This window comes from Erpetoichthys calabaricus, chromosome 3, assembly GCF_900747795.2.
Source record: "Erpetoichthys calabaricus chromosome 3, fErpCal1.3, whole genome shotgun sequence".
Classification (NCBI taxonomy): domain Eukaryota; kingdom Metazoa; phylum Chordata; class Cladistia; order Polypteriformes; family Polypteridae; genus Erpetoichthys; species Erpetoichthys calabaricus.
This window is the reverse complement of record NC_041396.2, coordinates 161735906-161763894: the sequence shown is the minus strand read 5'-3', so window position 1 is coordinate 161763894 and position 27989 is coordinate 161735906. Positions and strand designations below refer to the sequence as shown.

The 27989-nt window shown below is 36.9% G+C and overlaps 1 protein-coding gene across 1 annotated transcript in view; it reads right to left on the bottom strand.

The window, feature by feature from the left end:
* The window catches only part of cebpz (CCAAT enhancer binding protein zeta), a 65497-nt gene that overhangs the window by 35544 nt on the left and 1964 nt on the right, over nucleotides 1–27989 (bottom strand). Inside the window, exons 2-9 of the mRNA XM_051924222.1 lie at nucleotides 23865–25339; nucleotides 19120–19351; nucleotides 14247–14403; nucleotides 13441–13529; nucleotides 8170–8223; nucleotides 6909–7011; nucleotides 1716–1784; nucleotides 319–385 (exon numbers count right to left, since the gene is read on the bottom strand). Of these exons, the coding sequence (XP_051780182.1) occupies nucleotides 319–385; nucleotides 1716–1784; nucleotides 6909–7011; nucleotides 8170–8223; nucleotides 13441–13529; nucleotides 14247–14403; nucleotides 19120–19351; nucleotides 23865–25339 (2246 nt within the window). The remainder of the gene's footprint in view (nucleotides 1–318; nucleotides 386–1715; nucleotides 1785–6908; nucleotides 7012–8169; nucleotides 8224–13440; nucleotides 13530–14246; nucleotides 14404–19119; nucleotides 19352–23864; nucleotides 25340–27989) is intronic.

Here is a 27989-nt window from a genome sequence, read left to right as displayed (position 1 = left end):
TTAGACAATGTAACCTAAGAACAAATTAATGGATTAATTCTTAAGAAAATCTGTGGACATACTGCACATGTGTCTTATGAGCTAATTAGGTTTAGGCTGAATTCCAACTATTCACCTTCAAGCCTTTATAGTTCAAAATATTTGAAGCCAATGTCAACAACAGTCACATCACTGCCCAAAGATTCCCAACATTTTGCATAAGCATTACGGACTTTAAAATAAAGAAATCTGATTTTTTTTTTTTTGGTCAACCCAAAAAGTTCAAACAATGCAGTAGTCACTGCAGCCAAATTTTAAATATTAGCTATGCACACTTACCGATGGAAAAACACTTCATCAGCTGGAATCTGGCTTTCAGGCTTTTCAAGAAATTGCTGACTATTCACTGCCAAATGTGGAAAAAAAATTTCAGTTATCAAAATACAGTCATTAGGTTAGTAATTTCAAAGTGAGAAATATTGTTTAAAGACAGACTGCCTTTTATGCAAGTTGCCTTCTAAATATATGAACTTTGAAGCATATTCTGTCACAAAAAACACACTTTTTAAGCAAGAAACATTCTGTACATTTGATTGCTCGTTATCTAGAAACTACTTCCTATTTTCCAAACAGCACCACATTTATGCTACCACAAAAGCAATATTATTTAGAGTACAAGACTGAAATCTTTTCCACTTCATTCTGAGTTAAAATTACTGTACTTTGCAAAGGTGGCAATAACATAGCAAAAAAAAAAAAGTTTATTATTTAGGAGTACAAGACTGAAATCTTTTCCACTTCATTCTGAGTTAAAATTACTGTACTTTGCAAAGGTGGCAATAACATAGCAAAAAAAAAAAAGTTTGGCATTAAAATGTCTCAATACATACCCTCACGTCTAATGAAAGGATGGAACAAATGCAAACAGTCATATTACTCTAAAAGGCAAATGTATTAATACATAGGAATACTCAGATTTAGGATTCTAAATTGGTATAAAATTTGAGCCTGAAAATTTGTCCATGCAAAACACAGGCCTAAACCATACTTGAGTTTGGCTTATATTACATACTAAAACAACTGACACTGGCCACGGAAGAAACTTATAATTCAGATCACAGGATAAAGCCATTTCTTTTGAATAAAACATACCAAAAATACAACCAAAAACACAACAGAAACACATATCAATGGTGACAACACAACAAAGAGTTATTCATGTGCATCTTCTACTGTATTAGCTTTTCAAATATCTGCTTCCTGAAATTGTGTACACCATTTTTTATTTGTTAAAAAAATAAGGACTCCTACAGTACCCAAACATGCAATGAACCTTACCAAGGAAACGCCACATATCACACTTATCACCTGCTAGCCAACTTTACATCAGATGGCAAAAACATTTCCAAAATAGTTGACTAACTCATTATATTTTACTGGCTTTCAGTCTAACTGCACTTCATGTTTATACTTTATATAATTACATAATGTTTAAATCTCTTCTTCCATTGTAGTTACCATTATACTGTAAATAGGTTCTTTCGCATGAATTCAGAAAACATACTAATCAGTCTCTATCTACAAAACTACCTTATTGACACACACATGTCTATGATGAAATAGCATTAATTTACATAGCAGAATGTAATTATTGCTTAGTAGCACATATGAAATTCAGATGTATAATGAAAACACAGAAACAATGTTTATAACTTTTAAATGAAAAAGAGTCTTACCAGGTAAGGAGCGTATATTACTCATGGACAGCTTCTGCTTAGGTTTCATAACAACGCTATCAGTATTTTCTATAAAAAACGGTCAAATGCAAAATGTATTAATACCAGCTTATCTAATTTTACTCACAGGAATTCTAAAATATGTAAACAAATTTAAAAAAATCTTAACAGTTTGGAAAATACCTTTATAATATTATATATTATTGTATACAACAAAGCAGAAAATACCAGTTACATAACAAATACAATTTAATTACACATAATACTTATAATTAAAAACTTAGTGTGAGAAACTAGTGTCTTTATAATCTACACAGCAATGCACAAAAAGAATGAATAAACACCTCTTATAATATTGCTGACACCATGTTGTATCTACATTGAGATCTATGATGGCTCTTCTGAAGATAAATGAGACCTAATGCGGCCACACAACTTTGCATGCATGATGATGTCCAGTGACAAGGCAATATTTCATTGGTTTTGACCAATGTGTGTGTTAACCTTTCAATCAAACAGTCTAAGATTCAAGACGAATGTCAACAATTAAAAAAAAACAAAATCATTTTGATCGATATTGAAATTTTGTCAAATTATTTAATTATGAAAATTAAGCAGCATTTCCAAATGATTTAAAAAAATAAATAAAAAAAAAAACTATAATTTGAAAACTTCTCCAATTATAATCATTGTCCTGCATACTTTAATCAACTTTAATATGATGTGTCACTTTCTTTCCATAGTTAAGCTGGTTAGAAATTTTACTTTATTTAATTCAATTAATATGCATAGATTCATTCATTTCTTTTATGGGTGCTCCACAATTTTAGTTTTAGTCACATCTCTTTTATATATATATATATATATATATATATATATATATATATATATATATATATATATATATATATATATATATATATATATATATAGATATTTCTCTTCTGGTTTGTCCTGCTTCCACTTCAAAACCGGTCCCACCCACACGCAGCTGATACAGCATTTCTCAATTCCTATTCGTCCTCTTCCATGTCATGCACTATACTGGCCTGCTGAGCGTAATACATCCAACAAGTACTCGAGGTGCTGCCACAACAGTAAAGTAGCTTTACCACCTTCGCGGGAGCCACCTGTGTCTTTACAACAGCTTCTTACACAGCAAACATCAGAAGCTAAAAATTATCGTGAACACATTTGAGAATACAACTCTTCTCTAGCATTTGCTTCCATGGGTGCACAGATAACTCAACCTCCTGGCCACGGACCATACTGTTTTAAAATACACTGGGAAATTTATCACCAAATCTCTCCACTATACACTAACACTTCTACCTCTCCAGGATATGGACAGTTATATGTTTTTGACACAGCGCAAGCTACTGAAGTACGCTTACAAAATAAAGCAAACTCTGCATGCAGCGAAAATGTACTTCTCCAGCTAGATTCCATGCTCAGAACCATCAACCCCTTCGCTAAATCATACAAACACATGCATGAAATCGCTCAGTCCAATCCAACAGCATCTGTAAGAATGGTTTTCAAGGAAAACCCTGGGCAGGATTTACGACGATACAATGCCTCGACATTGCAGCGATTTTCATCGGAGAAGATGACGCAACGCCTGCTGAAAGGGACATTTGCATCTATCCCATAGGCAACTCCTGCAAACAGATTTCCACGCTCAATATGAATTGTGATCCTATGGTTTACCCATTTTTGTTTCCTTACGGAGACATTGGCTGGCACAAAGATTTACAACATGTTGCCGACAAAGGAACCACCAAGCGAATAAGGCTTACTCAATGCCAATTTTACGCGAACAGATTAGCAATCAGGAATACAATTAGTATTTTGTACTCCAGCGGCAAACTATTCCAACAGTACGTCGTAGATGCGTATGTTAAAACAGAGGGCGCGCATCTCAACTATCTCAGATTACATCAACAAGATCTGCGTGTGGAACAATACAAAGGACTATCAGACGCACTGCAAGCAAACGCTGAAAATAACAATGTACGTGTAGGCAATATGATCACATTACTGTCCACATTTCCAGGAAGTCCAAGATAAATGCAACAAAACTATCAGGATGCCATGGCCACCGTACGTAAATTCGGAAAATCTGATTTATTTATCACTTTCACATGTAATCCTGCTTGGCCGGAAAGTCTACATGCACACTGCGTCTTTCAAGAAGTATTTATTTCTTCTTGATTTCTGAATTCCTTTCTCACTGTTTTCCGTTCCTATTCTTACATCGCCATATGCTACGGCGGGCGTCGGCTAGTATGACCAATAAAATCTTAGTATAAGAAAAAAATTATTTTTTGTTTTGTAGTGCATTTTTGAATGAAGTTGTGTCACTTAACGTACTGTACTATAACCAAATCTAGGTCTAACTTTAAAATTGTCCACCAGATTCAAGTTTTTTTTTTCTCCATTATTGAAGACAGTGTAGTATAACATAAAATTCACAAGCCCACTTAATCAAACTCAGGGGTACACAGCAAGGGCAGGAGACTCTCCAAGCAGTACTGAGCAGAGGAGAGAAAATAGCCCTGGATAGGACACCAGTCCACCACAGGGCCCATTAAGGACACCAGTCATGATTTTAATAGCAAGTTAAAATATACATTTACAAATGTGACTTTTTATTTAAAAAAAAAAAAAAAAAGTTTACACTGTCCTATCCTCCTATCATTTAAGAAAAACAATATGCATGTACCAGTGGCTATGTATATATGTTAACAGATTATAAGGTTTATTTTGCCTCATTTCATCAGGTTTGCTGCTCTGCTGTGTACCTACCTATAGACTTAAGTTAACTGAACTCCTGACAAGCAACTATAAGACTGGACTTACTAATAATATTAAGGCGAATACTAAAGGAATAAAATACAACTTATTTCATTATTGTATTAATGGCTTTTGCTGTACATTTGTTGTGGAACATACACTGCATGGCCAAAAAAAAAAGTCGCCACCAAAAAAAAAAAAAAGGTCACACTCCAATATTTCGTTGGACCGCCTTTAGCTTTGATTACGGCATGCATTCGCTGTGGCATTGTTTTGATAAGCTTCTGCAATGTCACAAGAGTTAGTTCCATCCAGTGTTGCATTAATTTTTCACCAAGATCTTGCATTGATGATGGTAGAGTCCGACCGCCTCTCTTCTTACCCTGATGCGCCCATCACTCTGGAACACGGTAAATCTGGACTCATCAGACCACATGACCTTCTTCCATTGCTCCAGAGTCCAATCTTTATGCTCCCTAGCAAATTGAAGCCTTTTTTTTCTGGTTTGCCTCACTGATTAGTGGTTTTCTTATGGCTACACAGCTGTTCAGTCCCAATCCCTTGAGTTCCCTTCGCATTGTGCGTGTGGAAATGCTCTTACTTTCACTATTAAACATAGACCCGAGTTCTACTGTTGTTTTTCTTCGATTTGATTTCACCAAACGTTTAAGTGATCGCTAATCACGATCATTCAGGATTTTTTTCCGGCCACATTTCTTCCTCGAAGACGATGGGTCCCCACTGTCCTTCCAGTTTTTAATAATGCGTTGGATAGCTTAACCCAATTTTAGTAGTTTCTGCAATCTCCTTAGATGTTTTCTCTGCTTGATGCATGCCAATGATTTGACCCTTCTCAAACAGACTAACATCTTTTCCACGACCACGAGATGTGTCTTTCGACATGGTTGTTTAAAAAATGAGAAGCAACTCATTCCACCAGTTGTGGTTAAATAACCTGTTGCCAGCTGAAAGATAATCGCCCATGCAGTAATTATCCAATAGGAGGCTCGTACCTATTTGCTTAGTTAAATCCAGGTGGTGACTTTTTTTTTGGCCAGGCAGTGTATGTAGAATAAGTTATACTGTCATGCACTGACTTGCGGCTTTATTTGGGACCAGCCATTTAGCTGTATGTCAGATTGGCCGTATGTCGGCTACAAACTGTGCAGGTCATTGCAAGTGAGGCTCTGTGGGTCACTGGTAGGAATACTTCAACTGGTGGTATGGTGTAGCACTTACTGATCTTAAAGACTTGGCTTCCACACGCAAGGTTGATGTAAGGCAGTGTGTATCAACCACTGGTGGGTCATGGGTTGCCATCGGTGGGTCTCGAATTGGTCACGGTAAGGTTGCCTAAATGATTGCTAGCATTGCACAATACGTTTCCCTATTTCTAAGTGAGCTCATATTCATAAACCCAATTGCACTTATTTCACAAAGGAGGTGATCAAAGCAAAACTGGGTCCATACAGGTTGAGAAAAACAGGTGAGAGAAAGGTGGTGAGGGCCAAATGCACAAGAAATAGCTATGTGGAGCAGTGGTGATGAAAACAAACCTAAAGGGCCCTCCAAAACTCAGAAAACACGGGAGACCCCATAAAACAATAATAATAACAACAATAAAACAATTTATTACTGTGGCTGGTTTTGGCAATTTCTAGAACATTATTACCCTGTTATTTTCCTATTGCCCTTTGCCATAGGCATAAATCACCTCAACTTGGTTGGCCATAAATCGGGGCATGACTGTATATTTATTATGTGTATGCCTACTTTACTAGCTTTAAATGCAAGTTGGAAGTGATATAAGGAAAATAATGCACTTTAAATGCAATCTAATGTGCACTTAATATATAATGACTGTTATTGTGTATTTTATTGAATAATGTGACACATTCTGGGAGATAGTGTGACATGTTGCCAAATGAAAAAAATGAAAACCAAAAATAATCAGGAAGCCTATATTTGTAGAATATCAGAAACGATGCATAGTGTCCTGCTCCACTGATAGATTGAGAAGATTGTTCCTCCCCCAAACTATGCGACTCTTCAATTCCAACCGGGGGGGGGTAAACATTAACATTATACAAAATTATTGTCTGTTTTTTACCTGCATTATTATCAATCTTTAATTTAATATTTTTCTTTTTTGTATCAGTAAGGTGCTGCTAGAGTATGTGAGTTTCCCCTTGGGATTAATAAAGTATCTATCTATCTATCTATCTATCTATCTATCTATCTATCTAGTAAAATTCTGAAATGTTGCTATTTCAATTATCTTATCTATGATTAGAAGCACTTTTTGAAAACAAGTTTGTTCTTCTTTCAACAAGGCAATCTACTAATTTATATCAACAATTGTTAATGAAACAGCTTACAATAAACAAGCCTTCATACCTTTGCCACGATTTTGTTTAGGATTCCTGAATACAAACCGGTCCAAAAACCTCATGAGAGTAAAGTCATGCAAAGGATCACCAGAGTATTGGATAAAGTCACCCTGCAGAATAGGGTTGAAGGAAAAAAAAAAAGAAAAAAGAATAATATATCTAGAAATGTGGTTCAAAAGAAATTAGAGCAATAGAAATTAATATACCATGTTACTAACAACATTTATATTTAATACACAGTACTGCATTTATAAAAGAACCTCAACTTGTTTGGATTTTATTTTATAAACATTGGTGACTGAATATAAAACAGAAGGAAAAGAATGCAAAAATTAAAATTAGTGTGGCATGATTTTTTCTTGTACGGTACAAAAAGGAGCAAGATACATGATGTATCTTCTTTGCTCCATTTCATTGTCATCCTGGTGAATGTACTTTTGCTTTGTTTAATTGGCATGTGGTGACTTTTTTATTTGAAGTGATGCGACAGCCACTTAACACACTTGTTTTCATTTGTAAAAAAAAGCTGACCTTTAACTGGCTTTCATGCAAAATGACCTGTCAATCTAAAAATTCCAACAGTCCATGGTTGCATCACTAATATATATATGCCTCGGTATCATGCAACTTGCCAAATGTGCTTAGACCACTTTTTGTTGAACTCTAAAATATTTCAATTCATTGAGTATCCTCACCTGTGCACTTAAGCAAGATGCCGCCCGCATCATGAACTCCCCCGGGAACCACTCGGCCACACACCACCACGCCCCCTTTCTAAGCCGCGATAGCCACTATTATTTATTTAAAAAGTGGCCTTTGACATGAGCTATGGACCAGCCACACCACAATGCCATAGAAAATCCATCCAGCTATATCCTAACTACAGGGTGAAAGGCAGTGTATATATATATATATATATATATATATATATATATATATACACACACACACACACACACACACACACACTTATACACTCCTCAAATGTTAAAACAAATTTTAACTAAAACATCTGCAAAGATTGCGATATATCTAGATCCAAAAGATAGACTCAGTTCACTTTTAGGCACTGAAAGCCTAAAAAGCAGACAAACAAAATGTAAAGACTCCCCACAGACAGTGGCCATGGGCGGGATCTGTGAGTCATCATCACTGATTTTAAATAAACTGCTTGTTGTCTTCACGGTTTTAAAAATTTATATACTGCAAGGAAAGTTAAACAACATAATTAGGATCATTTTTAAAATACTGAATTGTTTTCAACATACCTGTAAAATAGTTCTGGCAAAAAGAGCAACAGATGGATGGAAATGTCTAGAAAGCTGTTGGGGAAAAAAAAAAAAAAAATTGGAGGTTTATGGCAGATAAAAGTTGTTAACTAGTTATTTTATCCAACTTGGAAACTACTCTATAGACACCAAAATTAACGTATTTCTCCTTAAAAATGATTTTTTCAATAAGCTTTTCTTAATCATATCCCGTTATTAACCAGTTTCTAAAAAAATGGCACTTTTGATCATTTAACATAAAATCACAGAAGTAACTGTTCCATCAAGCCAATAACTAACTGGTAAGTAACAGAGCCTGTGTATTGGTGACATTTACAAACATGTCCTCAATGCCACAACACTCAGAACACTTAACATGTCGACTAACATTAGCAGTCTTTAACAACATGTAGAGGTCTTACATGTTGGTTATAAATAATCCTCAACCACCTGTCAGCTAGGTACTGCAACATCAGATAATATCTGTTAAACACTCAATATCAAAACTATTACACATAATGCTATTGTTACTCCATTAAAACACTTGCTTTAGTGTAGTAGCAGTTGAAGTAACATCTTACTGGAAGTTAAACAAATTTAGATTTCCAAATACAGTAATCCCTCGCTATATCACGCTTCGCCTTTTCGAGGCTTTACTCCATCGCGGATTTTATAGGTAAGCATATTTAAATATATATCGCGGATTTTTTGCTGGTTCGCGGATTTCTGCGGACAATGGGTCTTTTAATTTCTTGTACATGCTTCCTCAGTTGGTTTGCCCAGTTGATTTCATACAAGGGACGCTATTGGCAGATGGCTGAGAAGCTACCCAACTTACTTTTCTCTCTCTCTTGCGCTGACTTTCTCTGATCCTGACGTAGGGGGATTGAGCAGGGGGGCTGTTTGCACACCTATACGATACGGACGCTCGTCTAAAAATGCTGAAAGATTATCTTCAAGTTGCTACCTTCTGTGCAGCTGCTTCCTGAAGCGACATGCTGCACGGTGCTTCGCATACTTAAAAGCTCGAAGGGCATGTATTGATTTTTGATTGAAAAACAAACTCTGTCTCTCTCTCTCTCTATCTCTCTCTCTTTCTCTGCTCCTGATGGAGGGGGTGTGAGCTGCCGCCTTCAACAGCTTTGTGCTGCGTGCTTCGCATACTTAAAAGCCAAACAGCCCTATTGATTTGTTTGGTTTTCTCTATCTCTCTGACAGTCACTGCTCCTGACGCGCACTCCTTTGAAGAGGAAGATATGTTTGCATTCTTTTAATTGTGAGACGGAACTGTCATCTCTGTCTTGTCATGGAGCACAGTTTAAACTTTTGAAAAAGAGACAAATGTTTGTTTGCAGTGTTTGAATAACGTTCCTGTCTCTCTACAACCTTCTGTGTTTCTGCGCAAATCTGTGACCCAAGCATGACAATATAAAAATAACCATATAAAAACATATAGTTTCTACTTCGCGGATTTTCTTATTTCGCGGGTGGCTCTGGAACGCAACCCCCGCGATGGAGGAGGGATTACTGTACACCTGCAACTAGTACAGCATGAGCTGCTTCTTCATGCTTTTTTTTTTTTTGCTTGTTTTCTGTGCTCCTGTCTGGAATTGACTTGAAAATAATCTCTCTGATTATTAATGGAAAATTATCCCAACAGGCGACTGTCAACGGCGTTAATTTGACAATTTATGAAACAGCAATAACCCCAACAAAGTCCAACTGTGCACTTCCAGAGCTTTCTTCCGTTCAAGAGGTTGTGATATGCCTGGTTATACTATGGTTAAGATTTGAGGGCTTTGGGTTTGAGGGCTTGGGTTTCTGATTCAAGTCAAGTAAACCAAGTGACAAGAATGTGCAATCCAATTGGCTGTCCAGTGGAGTTCCATAATTGCGGAGGTCTTGAACCCCCAAAGGACCCCTGGCACAGTGCATGATCTGCGTATAGGAAGGCACAGCACAGGACTAAGCACTGTATCACAATTTGTTAGATACTGAAGGATGGCTAGAATAGCAAATAGTCCAATGTTACAGTGCTTCTCACCTTTTCAATAACAAAAATTAGTTTTTTTCTTGAAAACTAAGGACCCGCTTTTATATGTAGTTTTTGGATGCTCTCTGCATTCAGTGCAGTTAATTCTCTGAATTGGTTATGATGCCATCCCCTCCCTGCAGCTATTGCTACTTTGCCGAATATCCTCTGTATCCATTTCACTAAAATAAAAAATACTTCTTCCAGTATTTGTGAAGTTATTTTCTTTTTATTTTTGTCATAACGTTGTTTGTTTTTATGATTAATTTCACTTGTAAGTGATAATGAAGCAGTAGTGGAATGGTTCTCCTTGTCCTCTCCTTTTTTTTTAATCCATAACAAAGCATACATTAATTATTACTTTATTTAAACTGCCATAAATGTCGAGAGGATATGATTAACCTTTGGCATTCTTGCCCTCACTGCCCTAGCTGCTTTACAACTAACAATATTGTTTCTCTTGCTTGCTTTATAGTCTTGCTGCACAATTTCAGTATATTGCTCAGTAGTGGGTGCTGACCCATTAACCATGAGTGGTGAATGGAGAATGAGTACAATATTCGCAAGAGAAGGTCACAGAGGAAGAATTAATACAGTGGATATAAAAACGTCTACACACCTCTGCCAAAACCACAGATTTTGTGTAATAAAAAAATTAAACCAAGATAAATCCGGTCAGGACTTACTCCATCTTTATTGCAAAACTGCAATCTATACAAAGAAGGTGAAAACAAATCAGAAACTGTTTAGTGAAAAAAGATCATACGAAAACCTGGTTGTGTTAGTGGACACACTGTCAAAACTAATACTTAGTTGAAGCACCCTCTGATTTTATAACAGCACACTGTCTTTTTGGGCAAGAGTCTAATCAGTTTGGCACATCTAGACTTGTCGATTTTTGCCCACACATCCTTGCCACTCATTTCCAGATGTGTCAAATTACGAGGGCATCTCCAGTGCCCAGCTATGTTCAGGTCACCCCACGGACTTTTAATTGGATTAAGGTCTTGGGCCATTCCAGAACATTGATCCTCCTTTGATGAAGCCATTGCTTTGTTGATTTTGATGTATGCTTGGGTCGTTGTCTTCCTGAAAGGTGAAACTCCTCTTAATCATTAGCTTCCTAGCAATTTCTTGGTTTTGTGCCATAATAATAATAATAATAATAATACTTTACATTTATATAGCGCTTTTCTCATTACTCAAAATGATCTCCACACAGGGAGGACCCGGGAAACAAAGCCACAACCTCCTTACTGCAGAGCTACCACTGCATCACCTGCATAGACTGATACTTCATGATTCCATCCACTAAACTTGACTAAAGTTCAAGTTCTAGCTGAAGAAAATTAGCCCTAAAGCATGATGTTGCCTCCACCAAGCTTCACTGTGGGTATGGTGTTCCCGTGGCCTTGGCAACTCTGCAGATTTTCTTTTTCTCTCCTGTGCATCTGGAGTTTGTTTTTTTTTTTTTTCTGTCCTCCTGGCCATCAGACGTTACTTTATTCTTTGTTACTTAGTATTGTCTAATGTTATTATTATATATATATATAATATATATATATATATATATATATAAACTTTTCTTTCTTCATCTTGTAAAGCACTTTGAGCTATACCATTTGTATGAAAATGTGCTACCGGTACATAAATAAATGTTGTTGTATGGTGTTCTTTTGATGATGTGCAGTGTTATTTTACACCAAACATACCTTTTTGGATATATGGCCAAATAGTTCAACCTTGTGGTCTCATCAGACCATAATATATTTTTCTACATGGATGTGGGATGTGAAAAGTATAGCTGGGCTTGGATGCTTTTCTTTGTGAGAAAAGGCTTTTGTCTTGACAGCCTACCCACAACCTAGACATATGAGGAATACGACTGACTGTTGTTACATGCAGGGAACAACCATTACTTGCCAGGAAATTCTGCAGCTCTTGTAACATTGTTATAGGCCTCTTGATGGGCTCCCTGACCAGTTTTCTTCTTGTCTTCTCATCACTATCACTGTCACTGTTGAGCCATACTTTCTCCACTGTTTGATGACAGTCTTCACTGTGCTCCATGAGATGTTTAGTGCTTTGGATACTTTTTTGTACCCTTGTGCTGATTTATACCTTTCAATGATGAGATTCCGTTCATATGTTAAAAGCTCTTTGCGGTCCAAGGCTTCTGGAGAATGTTGCAACAAAGAGGATATCAGAATAATCCTACAGTAAACAACCAAACTTTATCTGAATTTAATCAGAGCCAATTTAATTGATGTCAGGTGTATACCAACTACTATTTGAGATGTGACTTATTGTAATTGGTTGATTCTGAACACAGCCACATCCATAATTATTAATGGGTGTGCACACTACTACAAACACATTTTTGCATGATTTTTTTCTTTTTCACTAAACAGCTTGGTTTGTTTTCACCTTCTTTGCATACACTGCAATTTTGAAAAAGTTGCAGTAAGTTCTGACAGGATTTATCTTGGTTTCATTATTTTATTACACAAAAGCTATGACTTTGACAGGGGTGTGTAGACTTTTTATATCCACTGTAGATCACAAATGAAGAGGGAACTGCAGAACTGATTTTGTTGGTAAGCCCTAAACAGGTCATTTATCACAGGAAGAGAATGTTAGAGCAACTGTATTAATGGGTAACAGGGAGCCCTGGCAGTAGGAAGATGGCAAAACTCAACTCATGCTAACAGCTGATAAGAGAGAATAAAAATAACTATCGTCCCATTGCTTTTTTCCAGTGGATCCTACTTTTGCAGTAAAGGGTACAAGGCAGAAACTGACACAGGAAGGATGGCAGTTCATCTCTGGAAACACAAATCACATATGATCCCACACGCATTGGACAAATGCAGTCATGTAATATTGTAGCTTTAACCTACAATTTTGCCATTGTTTGTGGGAAACTGACAGAAACCTTTAATACATATGCAATATAAACACAAAACCATCATATTCAACAATTAAATCAATGTAAAAGTGAGATGAAGCCACCATTCCAACCTCAAATAAAAGAAAGCAATTTATAATATGCCGATATAACAATCTGATTAAATACATCAAAACTTATTACTATTTTACTGGTGTGTGAGATGGGGCAAAAGAAAAGCAATATAAATAATTTACAAGTAAAATTTTTATACAGTAGGACTAAAGTCTGTTTACTGGTTCAGGATTAATACAATCTGAAAATGAAAAGCAAAGATGCTCACATATCCTACCTCATTAAGCTCCCAAAGATTTGATTTATCAGCTCCACAGTATAATGGATTCCTGTGTAAAGGATCATAGCACTGTACATTTTTTACACCTGTAAGAGTCAGCATTAAAGCCAATTTTAAAAGAGAGAATAAAATTGTATAGTGAAACAATCTAAATAACAAACTGCCCAAACCCAACCATCTTTTCACTGTATTTTGTGACTACACTACACCAATGTACGTATTTTTCCCCCACTGTGGGAAAGTGTAGTAATTTGAAACTGACTACTGGACAGAAAATGCAACATGTCAGCAAGTTGTTTATTAACATATAATACTGAAAGAAAAAAAAAATCAAATAAAAGTAGATAAAATACAAACATGGAAAAGGGATATGGTAATCATTAATGGCATTTAACGTTGCAATTTGGAATTTACCAGTATAATTTCTATAGACTGTAAAAGACTTGTGATCTGTTTTAAAAAAAAAAAAAAACTTGCTGAAATACAAGTTTTCAAATATAAAGTACACTGTGATCAACAAATTCTATTTAATAAATGTATCAAATAATCAGTACTAAAATAGATTTCTTATACTTATGCCATTAAAGTACTGGATTATTTAAGCTATAGATGTGTGATTAAACCTGAAAAATATTTTAAAATTGTAAAGGTCTTCAGTTTAACTATAATTTACATATTTGCTAGACATTCAAGGAAGGCAGAGTATCCCTAGAATGTTTACATGTCACTCTTCCAAATACAGTATAACCTGTATTGTAACATCCCAAAAAAGGTTTACAAAATAAACATTATAACAAATATACCTTCCATGTTTTTATGATGTAACCAAGAAACAGCTGGCTTGACGCAATTTGGATCTGTTGGTTTATCATCATCTCTGTGCATCTCCTTATCCACATCTGTGAACTCTTCCTCCTCTTCATCATCTATGTCTTCAAACTTCTCTTCATCATCAGATTCCTGATTATAGTCCCAATAACAAATGAAAATTTATAAAGTTGGGAACAAAAGAATATTTGTACTGAAATCTGTTGAGATTTAAAACAGGATGAAATATTAAAAGGCATGTCATGAAAATAACAAATCCCGGGATGCTGCCAGTCTCTCATATATACTGAGGGGCTGTGAATCTTTGGAAATATGTGAAAGTATTAAATGTCATAAATAATGAGTGATTTACTATTAAGCAGAAGTGGGCGACTTGAGTCACATGACTTGACTCGAGTCAGACTAGAATCCTAACTTTAGTGACTTGCTTGACAATATTACCAAAAAAAAAAAAAACCAAATAAAAAAAACACGACTCAACTTCACTCTGACTTACAGTAAATGACTTACAAAGTCTCCACTATTATTTTTCAAAGGTCATCATTTAATTTTACATTTCATTAACATACTCCAAGCACTCCATTTCTACATAAATTATCAGGACTAATCAACGTGTTGGAGGGCAACCACAATGGTGGGATCGATACTGAGTATCATCAATTCTAAATTTTTTCAATTTAACGCAGGCTATACTGCAAAGAATGCACAGTCGTCTACAAGATCTGAAGGTCAAGAATCACAGACACGACAACAATATGTTCAAACTTCATTATTTATTTATTTTAACTTTTATTGAATTTATTTAAAGCATGTAACATTCTATATAATCAAGTCAAACTTAACAAAACTAAATTCAATTCAACCCCCACCCATGAGAAAGAGAGAAAGGCCAACAGCCAAAGTAAAAATTATAAGTGCTTATTCTAAAATATTATTGATTAGATCCTGCCAGGTTTTAAAAAAAGTTTTGAGCAGATCCTCTAAGACAGAATTAGATTTTTTCCAATTTCAAATAGTACATAACATCAGTGGCCTAATGAAGCTGGAGCTTGACTGTAATGTTTGCAGGTTGGATCTAACCCTGGAAACATTTTGGACAATTTTAAATTAGATAAATTTTTTTTTAATCGCGCACATCTAAGTTGAATAATTGAATGCTTTGCACATATGGAGCTACAGTGAATTCTGTACATGCCTGCCTTCTACTCCTTTGCTGAAATGTTGAATGAGAGATCCTTTTCCCACTGTACTTTGGGATCTTTAAAAGGAAAGGACTTTAAAATGGTTTTATTTTATATATTATAGAAATGCTATCTTCAAGACTGATCAATATCTCTACTAGAGCAGAAATAGGTTGGAGGCGTGGAAAATTGGGCAGATTTTGTTTAATAAAGTTTCTAATTTGGAGATAGTGGAAATATTGTGTTGATGGGAAACTAAATTTAGAGTGCAGGATGCAAACACATTATTTATATACAAATCTCTAATCTAATCCCATACGTTTTTCAAACATTAAAAACTGTGTAAATTCGAGTGGGTGGAAAAAGGTGATTGTCGTTCAGAGGTGCTACAGATAAAGGCTTCTCTATCTTGAAATACTTCCTACATTGGTTCCATATTCTAAGTGAAAGAAGGACAATTGGGTTGTTAGTAAATTGACAATACCTTGTATTTACCGGTGTACATAGCAAGGAATAAAAAGAAGTACTGCAGGATTTCACTTCTATTGTAGACCAAGCTAGTGTGTGTTCATCTATTTGTGTCGTGTCCAGGTTTTTATAGCTTGTATGTTTGCTGCCCAGTAATAAAATTGAAAATTGCCACCTTCTTATTCAAGTTATTGTAAGTTCTCCCTTTGGATGTGTGGATATTTCAAATTCTAAATAAATGAGGATATGATTGAATCTAATTTCTTAAAAAAATGATTTGTTAATGTAAATGGGGAGGTTTTGAAATAGAAACATATGCTTAGGAAGGATATTCATCTTGATAGTGTTAATTCTCCTGGGTAAAGTAAGATGGAGGGTAAACAAAAATTTTGTTTAATTTTGTCCATGCAAACAGCAAAATTTTGTTGAAAAAGAGCTTAATATTTACTTGTGATGTTAACCCCTAGATATTTAAACTGATATGCAATCAGAAAAGGGAAGGTGTCCAGTCTAATGCTGCTTGCTAGAGAATTCACTGAGACTTCATTATTTCAAGGTTCGTAAAGACAGTGTCGCTTGCTCGAGAGCTAACCCCAAATACTGTGACTGACATGTCCTTGTTCCAACTAATGTAACACTACAACTGCGGAACAACTCCACCCGTCTCCTCAGTAGAATGTCAAGTGCACTGACCCTGTTGCGGGTTGCCTCTATCTAACCCTGATCCACACAGACTGCTCTCATTAGGTGCAAGTGTGACACAAACTGTACTGGTTTTCCCCCCAATCTCCGTGAGCTATCGATTCAAGTAAGGAGCTGCATTGCTGCCAAGCAATACAAAAAGAGATGCTGCAGAGAGAAGCGGCAGAACTGCTTAATTATACAGAATGCAGTAAGTGATGTCCTGGAGTTATTCCCTAAATGCTGTGCAAGGCTACTGATGTTATGGCCAACATCACAGGCCTCTTCTGTAACTCGCGGCTATTAGATATTTTTAGAAAGGCTAAGATGTTACAGTACGCTACCTAAGTCACATGAATTATATTATGCTTTGATGGCTAAAATGAGAGACTTAATATGGCTTCGCTTACATTAGCATTAAGCTTGCTTTACCACTTTAACTCACTGGCTGCGTGCTAATGTTGAGATGTTGCACTCATGACTGTTGTGCTGTTTCATTGTAATGTAACAACTTTGATTTGAGTCATAGATGAGAAAATACTGACTACTAAAAACCAATACCAGCATCATGCTGTGGAGGAGCTTCTCAGTGGCAGGGTCAGGGAGACTAATCAGAATTGAGGGAAGAATGAATGGAGCCAATACAGAGAGGTCCTTGAAGAAAACCTGATCCAGAGTGCATATCACTCCAGAACATTACAGTGACTGAAAGCATACACCAGGGAGATGCTGGAGTGGCTTCAGGACAAGTCTCTGACTGTATCTGAATGGCTTGACCAAAGCCCAGACTTTTCATAGAAAAAAAGATTAGATTCTCCCATCTAATCTAACAGAGCTTGAGAGGATCTGCCAGGAAGAATGGGATAAACTGCCCAAATTAAGGTGTGCAAAGCTTGGCAGAAACTTACTTGTCTCAAAGCTGTAATTGCTGCCAACAGAGCTCCTATAAAGCACTGAATTAAGTGTACAAATATTTATATAAAACACATAAAACAAGAGATTTCAGTTTGGGATGTTTAATAAATTTGCAAACCGCCCTTAAAACATGTTTCCACTTTGCCATTGTACTTAGTGTAGATTGATGAGCAAAAATCTACAACACAATACTATTTGCTAAAAATGAAGGGGGACTGAATACACTTTGCATCCACTGCATATAAAGCAAACACAGTAATATCTATCCATTCATCAATACAAATAACTTGCCAAGCTTAGAGTTGTATGGAACAGGTTCCTATTCAAATAGCATTTTGAATGGGGAAGGAAACTCAAGAAAATACCATTCAGATACAGACAGAACGTGCAAACTCCACAAATGCACATAACTGGGATTCAAACCCAAGATTCTTGAGATATGGGGTCTCAGCACTAATAACTGCCCCATTGCACCTCCAAGAAATCTGACCTACTAGCAGTAAATAAGATGCAATTCCTAAGCCCATTATTTATTTTTAAGTAAAAAGGACAATTATCTGCAAAGCTACAGTTCAATATATATGCCTTTGGGGTCTGGTGATAAATACTAAGCCAATATCAACTGCTAAAACTAGGTACAGATAGTGGGAATTCACCATTATGCTCGTAAGTATAGTAGAATGACTAAAGCCATCATCTTGCATCATTTAAAAAGTTTCTAGTATTGGTAAACATGGTCATAATAAACGCACTCAGTTGTTGTGCAGATAGAACCAGGCACAGAATTGCAACAGGCTGGGTTGAACTGGGAAATTTGAAGTTTCAACTGGAATGGCTACACAAGTCGGATTATCTACTCTGAACGTTTGGAGAGCCTCACAACCTCAAAATCCAAAATGGCTGCACTGTACATCAACGGAAGTGAAAGCTGTAGTATTCTATTTTTTATTAGCACGTCTGTCCATTTGTTTCTTTAAACCTGTCACACACACACACGGTACTGTCCAATTTCGAACTGTGGACATGTTTATGTGGTCTTTGGATGCATAAAATGATATGTATTTAGTTGTTCATTGGCTGTTTGTATTCTGAAAGACCAAGCACAAAGGTTTTCCTGGAAGGATCTGTATTAGACTTCCAAATGTTTTACTGGAAAGCAGTTAACTCGAGTATGAAGTCATTCACATCTCCAACATCTGACTTCTGACATAAATGGAACAGAACATAAGTGCTACTAGCAACATCTAAGCAATTCTAACAGGCTGGAGATTCTTTATGAAAATCATTCAAGAAAAGGAACTGGATATTTTCACAAACATTTATATCACAATATAATTAAAAATTATCACGGGTACTGTATATATCCCGGTATAATCTGTGTGTGTGTACACTTTTCAGAATGAATTCAATACGGTTGCTTCTGCTGGCCCAGATTCATAGGATAAGTGTGGGCAGTTCTATTGTGAAGTTTAATTTCATAAGGACCATTTTAATCAACTGAAAAAATTAAAATATCCTGACAATCTTAATAATTGCTATTGGTACGTTGTATTTGATTTGATTAAAAATCAACTGTAACAGCAATGCTATATTAACTCCTTACCGCATGCTCCTGTAGAAATGTGCGAAGAGCAGGTTTACTCTTCAACAGCTCAGACACCAGGTATAAGGCTCCACAGGCAAAAGCTGCATTTTGCCCAATGCTAATCTGTAGCAACCTTTTCACAAAGGCTTTTACTCGACGAATGACAACATCAGCCTTCAGGGACTTGAACAACAAGTTCAGAAACATAGAGTGTTTTGAACATTGGCATAAACCAGGATCCAATAACTTCCTGAAAGCAAATATTCATAACAAAAGGTTAGGAAAAATCAGCTAAGTTTGCAGTGAAACACAAAATGACAAAATTGAATAAATGAAAAGCAATTTTGCTTCAAAGTAAAAAAAGATCTGTAGTTAAAACAATCTATTCTTATTTTAAAAAGAGTACATTTTAATCTTTTATACAGTATGTAGTTCAACCAGGTCAAGAAAACTTAGTCAGTACAGATTGCCATATTCAGGTATTTTATGGTTTATATGATAAATGAACTGTTGCAATTTTTGTATTAATCCTGGAAATAAAGAGGTTGTTTCACTGTTTTAGATTTGTACCATTTCAGCTTTTATCAAGGTTAAAATATAGGAAAATTAAGACTTTTCTAACTATGGAGGAGAAACAGAAGTTACTTCATGCATTAGTTATAGTAAAATTGAACACTAAAATGCATTATCCACAGGTTATTCAAATCATTCTATTTGCAGAAATACTGCTGCAAGGATCTTTACTAGAAGTAGTGGGAAGTAGGACTTCATACAGATTTGCCAATTCTTAACACTTTTCAGTAGCTTCACATTAAGTCTAAAAAGGATTTCAAAATCCTACTTTTTATATATTAAAGCTTTACATAGCCTATGGTCCAATACATCCAAAACATTGCATACATTATAAACCCTAATTTACTGAAATCCCCAGGGCTTAAATAAAAACATTATGAGACCAGGCTTTTATCTGTATGGCCCCAATGCTGTGGAAAGGTCTGCCTACTTTTATACGAGACATCCCAATTGTCTCAGCATTTACAGGAGGCATGCTGATGACACATCACTACTACTGCTAATCTTCCTCTTTCGGCAGCTCCCATTAGGGGTTGCTACAGCAGATCTTGTTCCATATCTTCCAGTCCTGGACATCTTGCTATGTTACACCCATCACCTGCATGTTCTCTCTCACCATATCCATAAACTGTCTTAGGCCTTCCTCTTTTCCTCTTGCCTGGCAGCTCTATCCTTAGCATCCTTCTCCCAATACACTCAGCATCTCTCCCCTGCATATGTCCAAACCAATGCAATCTCGCCTCTCTGATTTTGTCTCCAAACTGTCCAACCTGAGCTGACCCTCTAATGTACTCATTTCTAATCCTGTCCATCCTTGTCACACTCAATGCAAATCTTAACATCTTCAACTGCCACCTCCAGCTCTGTCTCATTTTTTGGTCAGTGCCACTGTCTCCAACCCATATAACATAGCTGGTCTCACTACTGTCTTATAGACCGTCCCTTTCACTCTTGCTGATGTCCGTCTGTCACAAATTACTCCTGACACTCTTCTCCACCCATTCCACGATGTCTGCACTCTTTCTCACCCCTCCTCCACAATCTCCATTACTCTGTACTGTTGATCCCAAGTATTTAAACTCATCCACCTTCGCTAGCTCTACTCCCTGCATCCTCACCATTCCACTGACCTCCCTCTCATTTACACACATGTATTCTGTCCTTGTTCCTATTGACCTTCATTCCTCTCCTCTCTAGAGCATATCTCCACCTCTTCAGGGTCTTATCAACCTGCTCCCTACTCTTACTACAGATCACAATGTCATCAGAAAATATCATAGTCTACAGGGACTCCGGTTTAATTTTGTCTGTCAGCTGCTAATGCTAGTAATACTACTTTAATCTAATATAGCCACATGTCTGGACTCAACTAAAATGCACTGTCAGTAACGCAATTTCTGTTTACTTTAGAGTGGAGGCGAACTCTCTAGAACAGTGGTCCCCAACCTTTTTGACAGCTAGGACCACTTTACTAGAAGCCATTTTTCCAGGGACCGGTTGGGGGAGGGTTGAGTTTTCGATGCGGGTTCGTAGAGCAGTTTAATACACAATTTACATTACATTTCTATTATTATTAAGTTATTAAGCAGTTCACATAGGTTTGCAACCCGAGATTTTTCTTTTTTTTTTTTTTTTTTGCATATAACAAAGACATATGCATTGCATTTGTCATTCCCACAGACTGCACATCACAAACATTAACACTGTTATCTTTTTTTCGTGTCTGCCGTTTCTATAGGAGGGTGACAATGACTTCAATTCAAATGGATATTTTTCAAATGTTGACAAGCCATAATCAAAAGGTATCACTGAAAACCACAGAAAACAAAAACAGCAAAAACAGTACGAGGAAAGTTCGAAGAAAGAATTTTTTTTCACAATGTTTCCGTTTGGGGATCATTGTTTAAATGTGCACAACTGAGCTGCGACCACAGATCTATCCACTCTGTGGATGATTCATTCAAGCACTTTGTTGTAAGGAAAGTATCTGCTGAATGTACTTCGTAGTAAAGAGATTTCTATAGACTCGTGTCATATGGGGAAACTGGACCATAAAAATACTTTGTTGTAATACTCTCTCACCTCTGTCTCTCTCCTCTTTCTACGCCGCTGCAAAGCCTCGCCCGCCAAGCATTCCAAAAAGTCTGAGTGAGTCTCCATTGCCAGCAGCTCCGTTGCCGCGGACTGGGCTTGGGGACCCCTGCTCTAGAAGACTGGACTCAACTAAAATGTCACTAATGCAATTTCTGTTTACTTTAGAGTGGAGGCAAACTCTCCAGAAGACTACTGATGTCATTTCCTGTTAAAAATACCATCAGCACTGCCCCTTTTTTTTCCCCTCCACTATATAATCATCTCACTATAGGAAGTTTGTTGTAATTCAGGATCCAACTTCCAACTGAATTGATGGTCTCTGAAATGAAGTCACCTACAGGCTTCAAGATATTATCATGGCATTAACTCTGAGGTATTTCCTATTCTTTGCATTTATTCATTCTGCACATTAAACAGGGCAACCTGTGGTACCACAAACCTTTTGTTTTTGTTCTCACTGTTGACCCCTAATTGAGGTACTAATTAGCCTGGTACCACTGCTACATTACCCTACCCCTGTCCAAAGGAAGGGCAACCGATCCATCAAGAGCCTTGAAATTCAATAATTTAGCCATTAACCTTCATATTTGACTGCCCTGAAAATGAACGTGTTTTGTACAATGCATATGTGGTTTTAGATGGCCAATTGGCCAAGATCAGTAGACATTTGACTGTTGCTTAAAATGAACTGTATTTTCTTCTCTCTCTCTCCACTGTCAACTGTGCATGTTATTTAATATGTTAACACATTTGTTGTTAAATCTTAATCAAATAGAACATTACTCAGTATTCAACCCAATATATGTGTTTATTTAAATGATATTTTGTTTCATTATTCTTGTTGTTGCACTATAGCTGGAAACTTGTGCAAGCACTCTAAGCTGTAGTGGTGGTGGGGGCGGGGGGTATAAAATGCTACACAAAAAAAAAAAAAATGAACATATGAAGGCAGTATTTAAGTGACACATCAGATTGTTTTATATTCTGAGGGAGAATGGATGCCCTCAGCAAAAATGAAATATGCTAAGCATATCACAGGCTGAGAGTATTTAGAGTGACAGGATGATGAAGTTTGCTGCAAACTGTGTAATACAGTGCTAAAATACAAAAGCAGTATGTCTACAATGAATACCACTTTCAAGGCATGCATGCAAACTGGGGGATTGAACTGTAGAAACTTACCATTTTGGCAGTACTATCCAGGAAAAATTTCTGATGAGGAAAGGACCTTACACAGAGAAAAACAAACATGGGCACAGTGAATGGACACACCCACAAGCAGTGAATGACTAAAATGGTGAAACACTCATTACCAATCAATGTGGATTATGGCAAAAGCTCTAAGAAGCGAATCAGTTATCTTGACCAGGGTAACACATTAAACCTAGAGACACTGTCACCAGCTGTATAGAAAGCTATTTTATCAAGAACATACAAAAACTGAAAACCCAGCTAGCCACAACCAATAAGCTTACACTCAAAACTAACCTTTGGACAGACCTTACAGATGAGAATTCTCTCACAATAACTTGTCACTACATAGATGAATACTGAAGGATAAAACTGTAGTACTACAAACAAAAAAGCTCCAGCCAGCCAGACACACAGCTGACAGTCGTAGAGACAACCTAGCCACCGAAATCGACACAGACACTTGTAGGCAAAATTGCTTGTGTGGGCTCATGACAATAAAAGAAACATGGTGGCTACTAATTCACCTATCACTGAGAAACAGGCTCTGGTACCATATTTCCTTTACACAATGAAACTTGCAGTCAATTATAACACGTGACATGTGACAAAAGGCTACCTGAGCATACCCAGAGTGCTATTAAAGTGGTGGTTCTCAGATGCCAATCTAGCTGTTAAGGGACTAAATTAAAATACATAACATGTTTCTCAGTAATGGGAAAAAGCATTTTTTGACATTTTTCACTTAACAGATTTTTACATGTGCAATACATAATAAAACCTTTTTTGAGAAACTCATCAATAGCTGATTTTCTCAAGACCCTCAGTACTGTATACTTTTATTGAGCATATATTGTAAATGTGGTTTGTGAAACAACAAAAGCATAACAGAACTAGTCACTTACTTATAGAGTGCAACATAGTATCTGTCAGAGACCATTTGTTGTGAGTCCATAACTTGAAATAGGAGCATTAGGGCCTGCAGAGCAGCGTTAAAGTTCACCACGTGCACCACTTTAAAAAGAGAGTCCATCTGTTCTCTTATTTTTTCATCCTCAACTTTTGCATATGGATAAGCTCGATTAATGCCACATAGCAAGGCACTAAGCATTTTTGATTCCACGTCCTTCTTTTTAATACAACCATTGAAGAAAGAAAAATATATTGTTATGAGTTTGCTTGCAAGGTCACTCTCATCATGACTAAGCACAATCTGATTAAGGAAGCACAGAGCATAATACTGAGTCTTGGCATGGACATTTGGTCTGTACAGAAGACTCTCCACTTCATTACATACCACTGACTTCATATTTGGGTGTTGGTGAAGTAGAACTTCCAAAAGATAAGACACCTTAGTGGCAATTTTGTACACAGGGTCACCCAGTTTATTAACAAGCTGCTTTAGCAAGGCTCTCTCCTGCTCTGGTCTTGAGCACAAAAGTTCATGAGCTATGACAAGGGCCCGCGTTTTTGTTGCCACTACAGTATCATGAGTTAATGTCTCTAAAGCTATGACAAACTCAGCTACTTGGTGTTTCAGAAGAGATTCAAAATACCAGAGGATAAGACGGCGATCTCGGGAGTCCCTGTTTCCACTAGAAAGCTCCTCAAGTCTGTCAAATGGATGCTCTGAGAAAGTCTTTAGTTTGCGGTTCTCTGGGAGTAGGTCAGCGAGCAGTAGCTCTTTTAAAGTATCCAAGGCCATTAAACCTTGTCTTCTACTGCCTTTCTTTTTGACTTGGTTCACAAGCATTTCCAAAAACTCTAAACTATGAATAGGTGCATCCTGAATGAGAAGTGTCATTGCTGCCATTCTGTCCGCTAATGTTCCAGCAGAAACAATAGTTTTTATCCATGATGAATTGCCATCTTTCTGAAGGTCCTTCTTTCTTTTAAATAAGCTCACTGCCTCTTGTAAAAGCTTCTGAGCCAAGGATTTGTACTTTGCAACAACTGCTTGATCTTGTACAGTGGAAGTAAACTCATTGGTGTAATCCATGTTATACCACTTACCTCCTGGCTTAATCAATAACACTTTCCGTGGCTGGAATTCAAAAATATTCTGTTCCCTGCATTTCTTCCCTATACCTGTGCTATTGTTCACTTCAGTTTTCTGAACACGTTTTTTGACCTCTGCTCTAACCTTTTCACCCTTCGAATGCTCCTGTGCTTCAGTTTTACTACACTTGCTCTTTTTGTTTTCTTTCTCTTTTGGTGTGGGAGTGTCCTCTGATAGCTGGTCTTTTGCATAAGAACTGATACCAAGTTTATTGATAAAGTTTTCCAGCTCTCCTTCTTTAAGATCATCAACAGAGTCTTTCTTTCCACCATCCACAAGTTCTGCCATCTCATCCAACGCAGCCAGCATAATGTAATCCGCCTGAAAAAAAAAAATTATTAAATAGAAATAAAAGATTGTTCCATTATCTTTATTATAGTAAAATGTAAGCAAACACTGGATGGAAACAATCCAATTTTTCTCAAATGATCAAGGGTTTCATTTTATAAAGCAAGCTTAAATGACTAAACTCTGAAACATAGTAAATGACCAATACAGGTTTAAAAGATCTTGTTAATTCAGATAGTCTGCATATGCAGTTAGGCTATTTAAAAAAATACGGTATAGGTAAAACCTGGCAAATACACAGCAACATGATTCAAAACCATGGAGCAATAAATGTAAGTGAAGTTAAGAAAGGGATGTCTGGCTGCACCAATGCCTAACAAAAAAAACAATAAGCATTGCACCTCACTAAGTAACATAACATGATTATTGCATTTTAGAATCATTTGCTGAAATTCAAATGAAATGTAAGCTGAAGCCATGTAATTATTCTATGTTTCTGTTAACATGGATGAATATTTCAGCCAAATAATGTGTAGGCCAACTCCATTTAACTTTTTGTTCCATGTTATTGTAACATTAAATTAATATTTTAAATCAAAGCATTTATTGTTCACAACCAAACACCTTGGAACTCTTTGATTTCTGACGGGAGTTTCCACTTTGCACAGTATGCAGGATTTAAGTGGGTCTCCTAAAGTCAAATAAATGTCCTTCTGTAAATGTGGTTGTGTTGGGTGTGTTAATGAAAAAGTGTCTTATGACAACAGTTCTAACCATGAAAAAGCAAGCCTTGAGCTTGAAAAACAGACAAAGTGAGAAGGAGTCAAGAAATGAGGGGGAAAGAATAAAGAAAGAAAAAAAAAAAACCTCAGCTACCAAATGGGATCTTAGTTGTCAATTCTAACAGACTTCCCCACCACTCACATAAATCTGGAACAACTAATTTGATTATCTTGCTAATTTTTGGAGTTTGTGAATCATATTTTGCATTTCCTTCACATCAAAAATAATTGGACCTCTAACATTACAAATTAAATCCTTTGATTTCAAACTCAGCAATAGACTATCTGTATAGCTGTAAAGTTGTATAGCTTTTGCATGCTCTACCTTTGTATGAAAGCTTTTTCCAAGAGTACTCTGGTTTTCCTGTACATACTAAAAATACACCTAGTAGGAAAAATGATGAATCTAAACTGGCCTTGTGTGTAACACTGTGGGGATAAGTGTGAATCAATTCAGTTAAAATAATCTAACAAGTCAATGACACTAACTGGATTAAAATGGGTTTGATAAAGACCAAAAGGACTGTGTGCGATATGCTTTGATTTTTGACTATTACAGGTTTCACACTATAAGGACAAGTGTGTTAGTTTAAATAGTGACTTTAAATTAACCCAAAATAAGTGGGAGTGGATGCTTGCCTGTGTGATGGGCTGGAAAAAAAGTGTCCAGGGTCTTCCATGTCTTGGCCCCACCATGAAACCAAATTAAATTAAGCAAGCTTGAGAATGTACAGTGGGTACGGAAAGTATTCAGACCCCCTTCAATTTTTCACTCTTTGTTATATTGCAGCCATTTGCTAAAATCATTTAAATTAATTTTTTTCCTCATTAATGTACACACAGCACCCCATATTGACAGACAAAAAAAATGAATTTTTTGAAATTGTTGCAGATTTATTAAAAAAGAAAAACTGAAATATCACATGGTCCTAAGTATTCAGACCCTTTGCTGTGACACTCACATATTTAACTCAGGTGCTTTCCATTTCTTCTGATCATCCTTGAGATCACCTTCATTTGAGTCCAGCTGTGTTTGATTATACTGATTGGACTTGATTAGGAAAGCCACATACCTGTCTATATAAGACCTTACAGCTCACAATGCATGTCAGAGCAAATGAGAATCATGAGGTCAAAGGAACTGCCTGAAGAGCTCAGAGACAGAATTGTGGCAAGACACAGATCTGGCCAAGGTTACAAAAAAAGTTCTGCTGCACTTAAGGTTCCCAAGAGCACAGTGGCCTCCATAATCCTTAAATGGAAGACGTTTGGGACGACCAGAACCTTTCCTAGAGCTGGCCGTCCGGCCAAGCTGAGCTACCGGGGGTGAAGAGCCTTGGTGAGAGAGGTAAAGAAGAACCCAAAGATCACTTTGGCTGAGCTCCAGAGATGCAGTCAGGAGATGGGAGAAAGTTGTAGAAAGTCAACCATCACTGCAGCCCTCCACCAGTCAGGGCTTTATGGCAGAGTGGCCTGTCGGAAGCCTCTCCTCAGTGCAAGACACATGACAGCCCGCATGGAGTTTGCTAAAAGACACCTGAAGGACTCTGAGATGGTGAGAAATAAGATTCTCTGGTCTGATGAGACCAAGATAGAACTTTTTGGCCTTAATTCTAAGCGGTATGTGTGGAGACAACCAGGCACTGCTCATCACTTGTCCAATACAGTCCCCACAGTGAAGCATGGCGGTGGCAGCATCATGCTGTGGGGGTGTTTTTCAGCTGCAGGGAAAGGACGACTGCTTGCAATCGAGGGAAAGATGAATGCGGCCAAGTACAGGGATATCCTGGACAAAAACCTTCTCCAGAGTGCTAAGGACCTCAGACTGGGCCGAAGGTTTACCTTCCAACAAGACAATGACCCTAAGCACACAGCTAAAATAACGAAGGAGTGGCTTCACA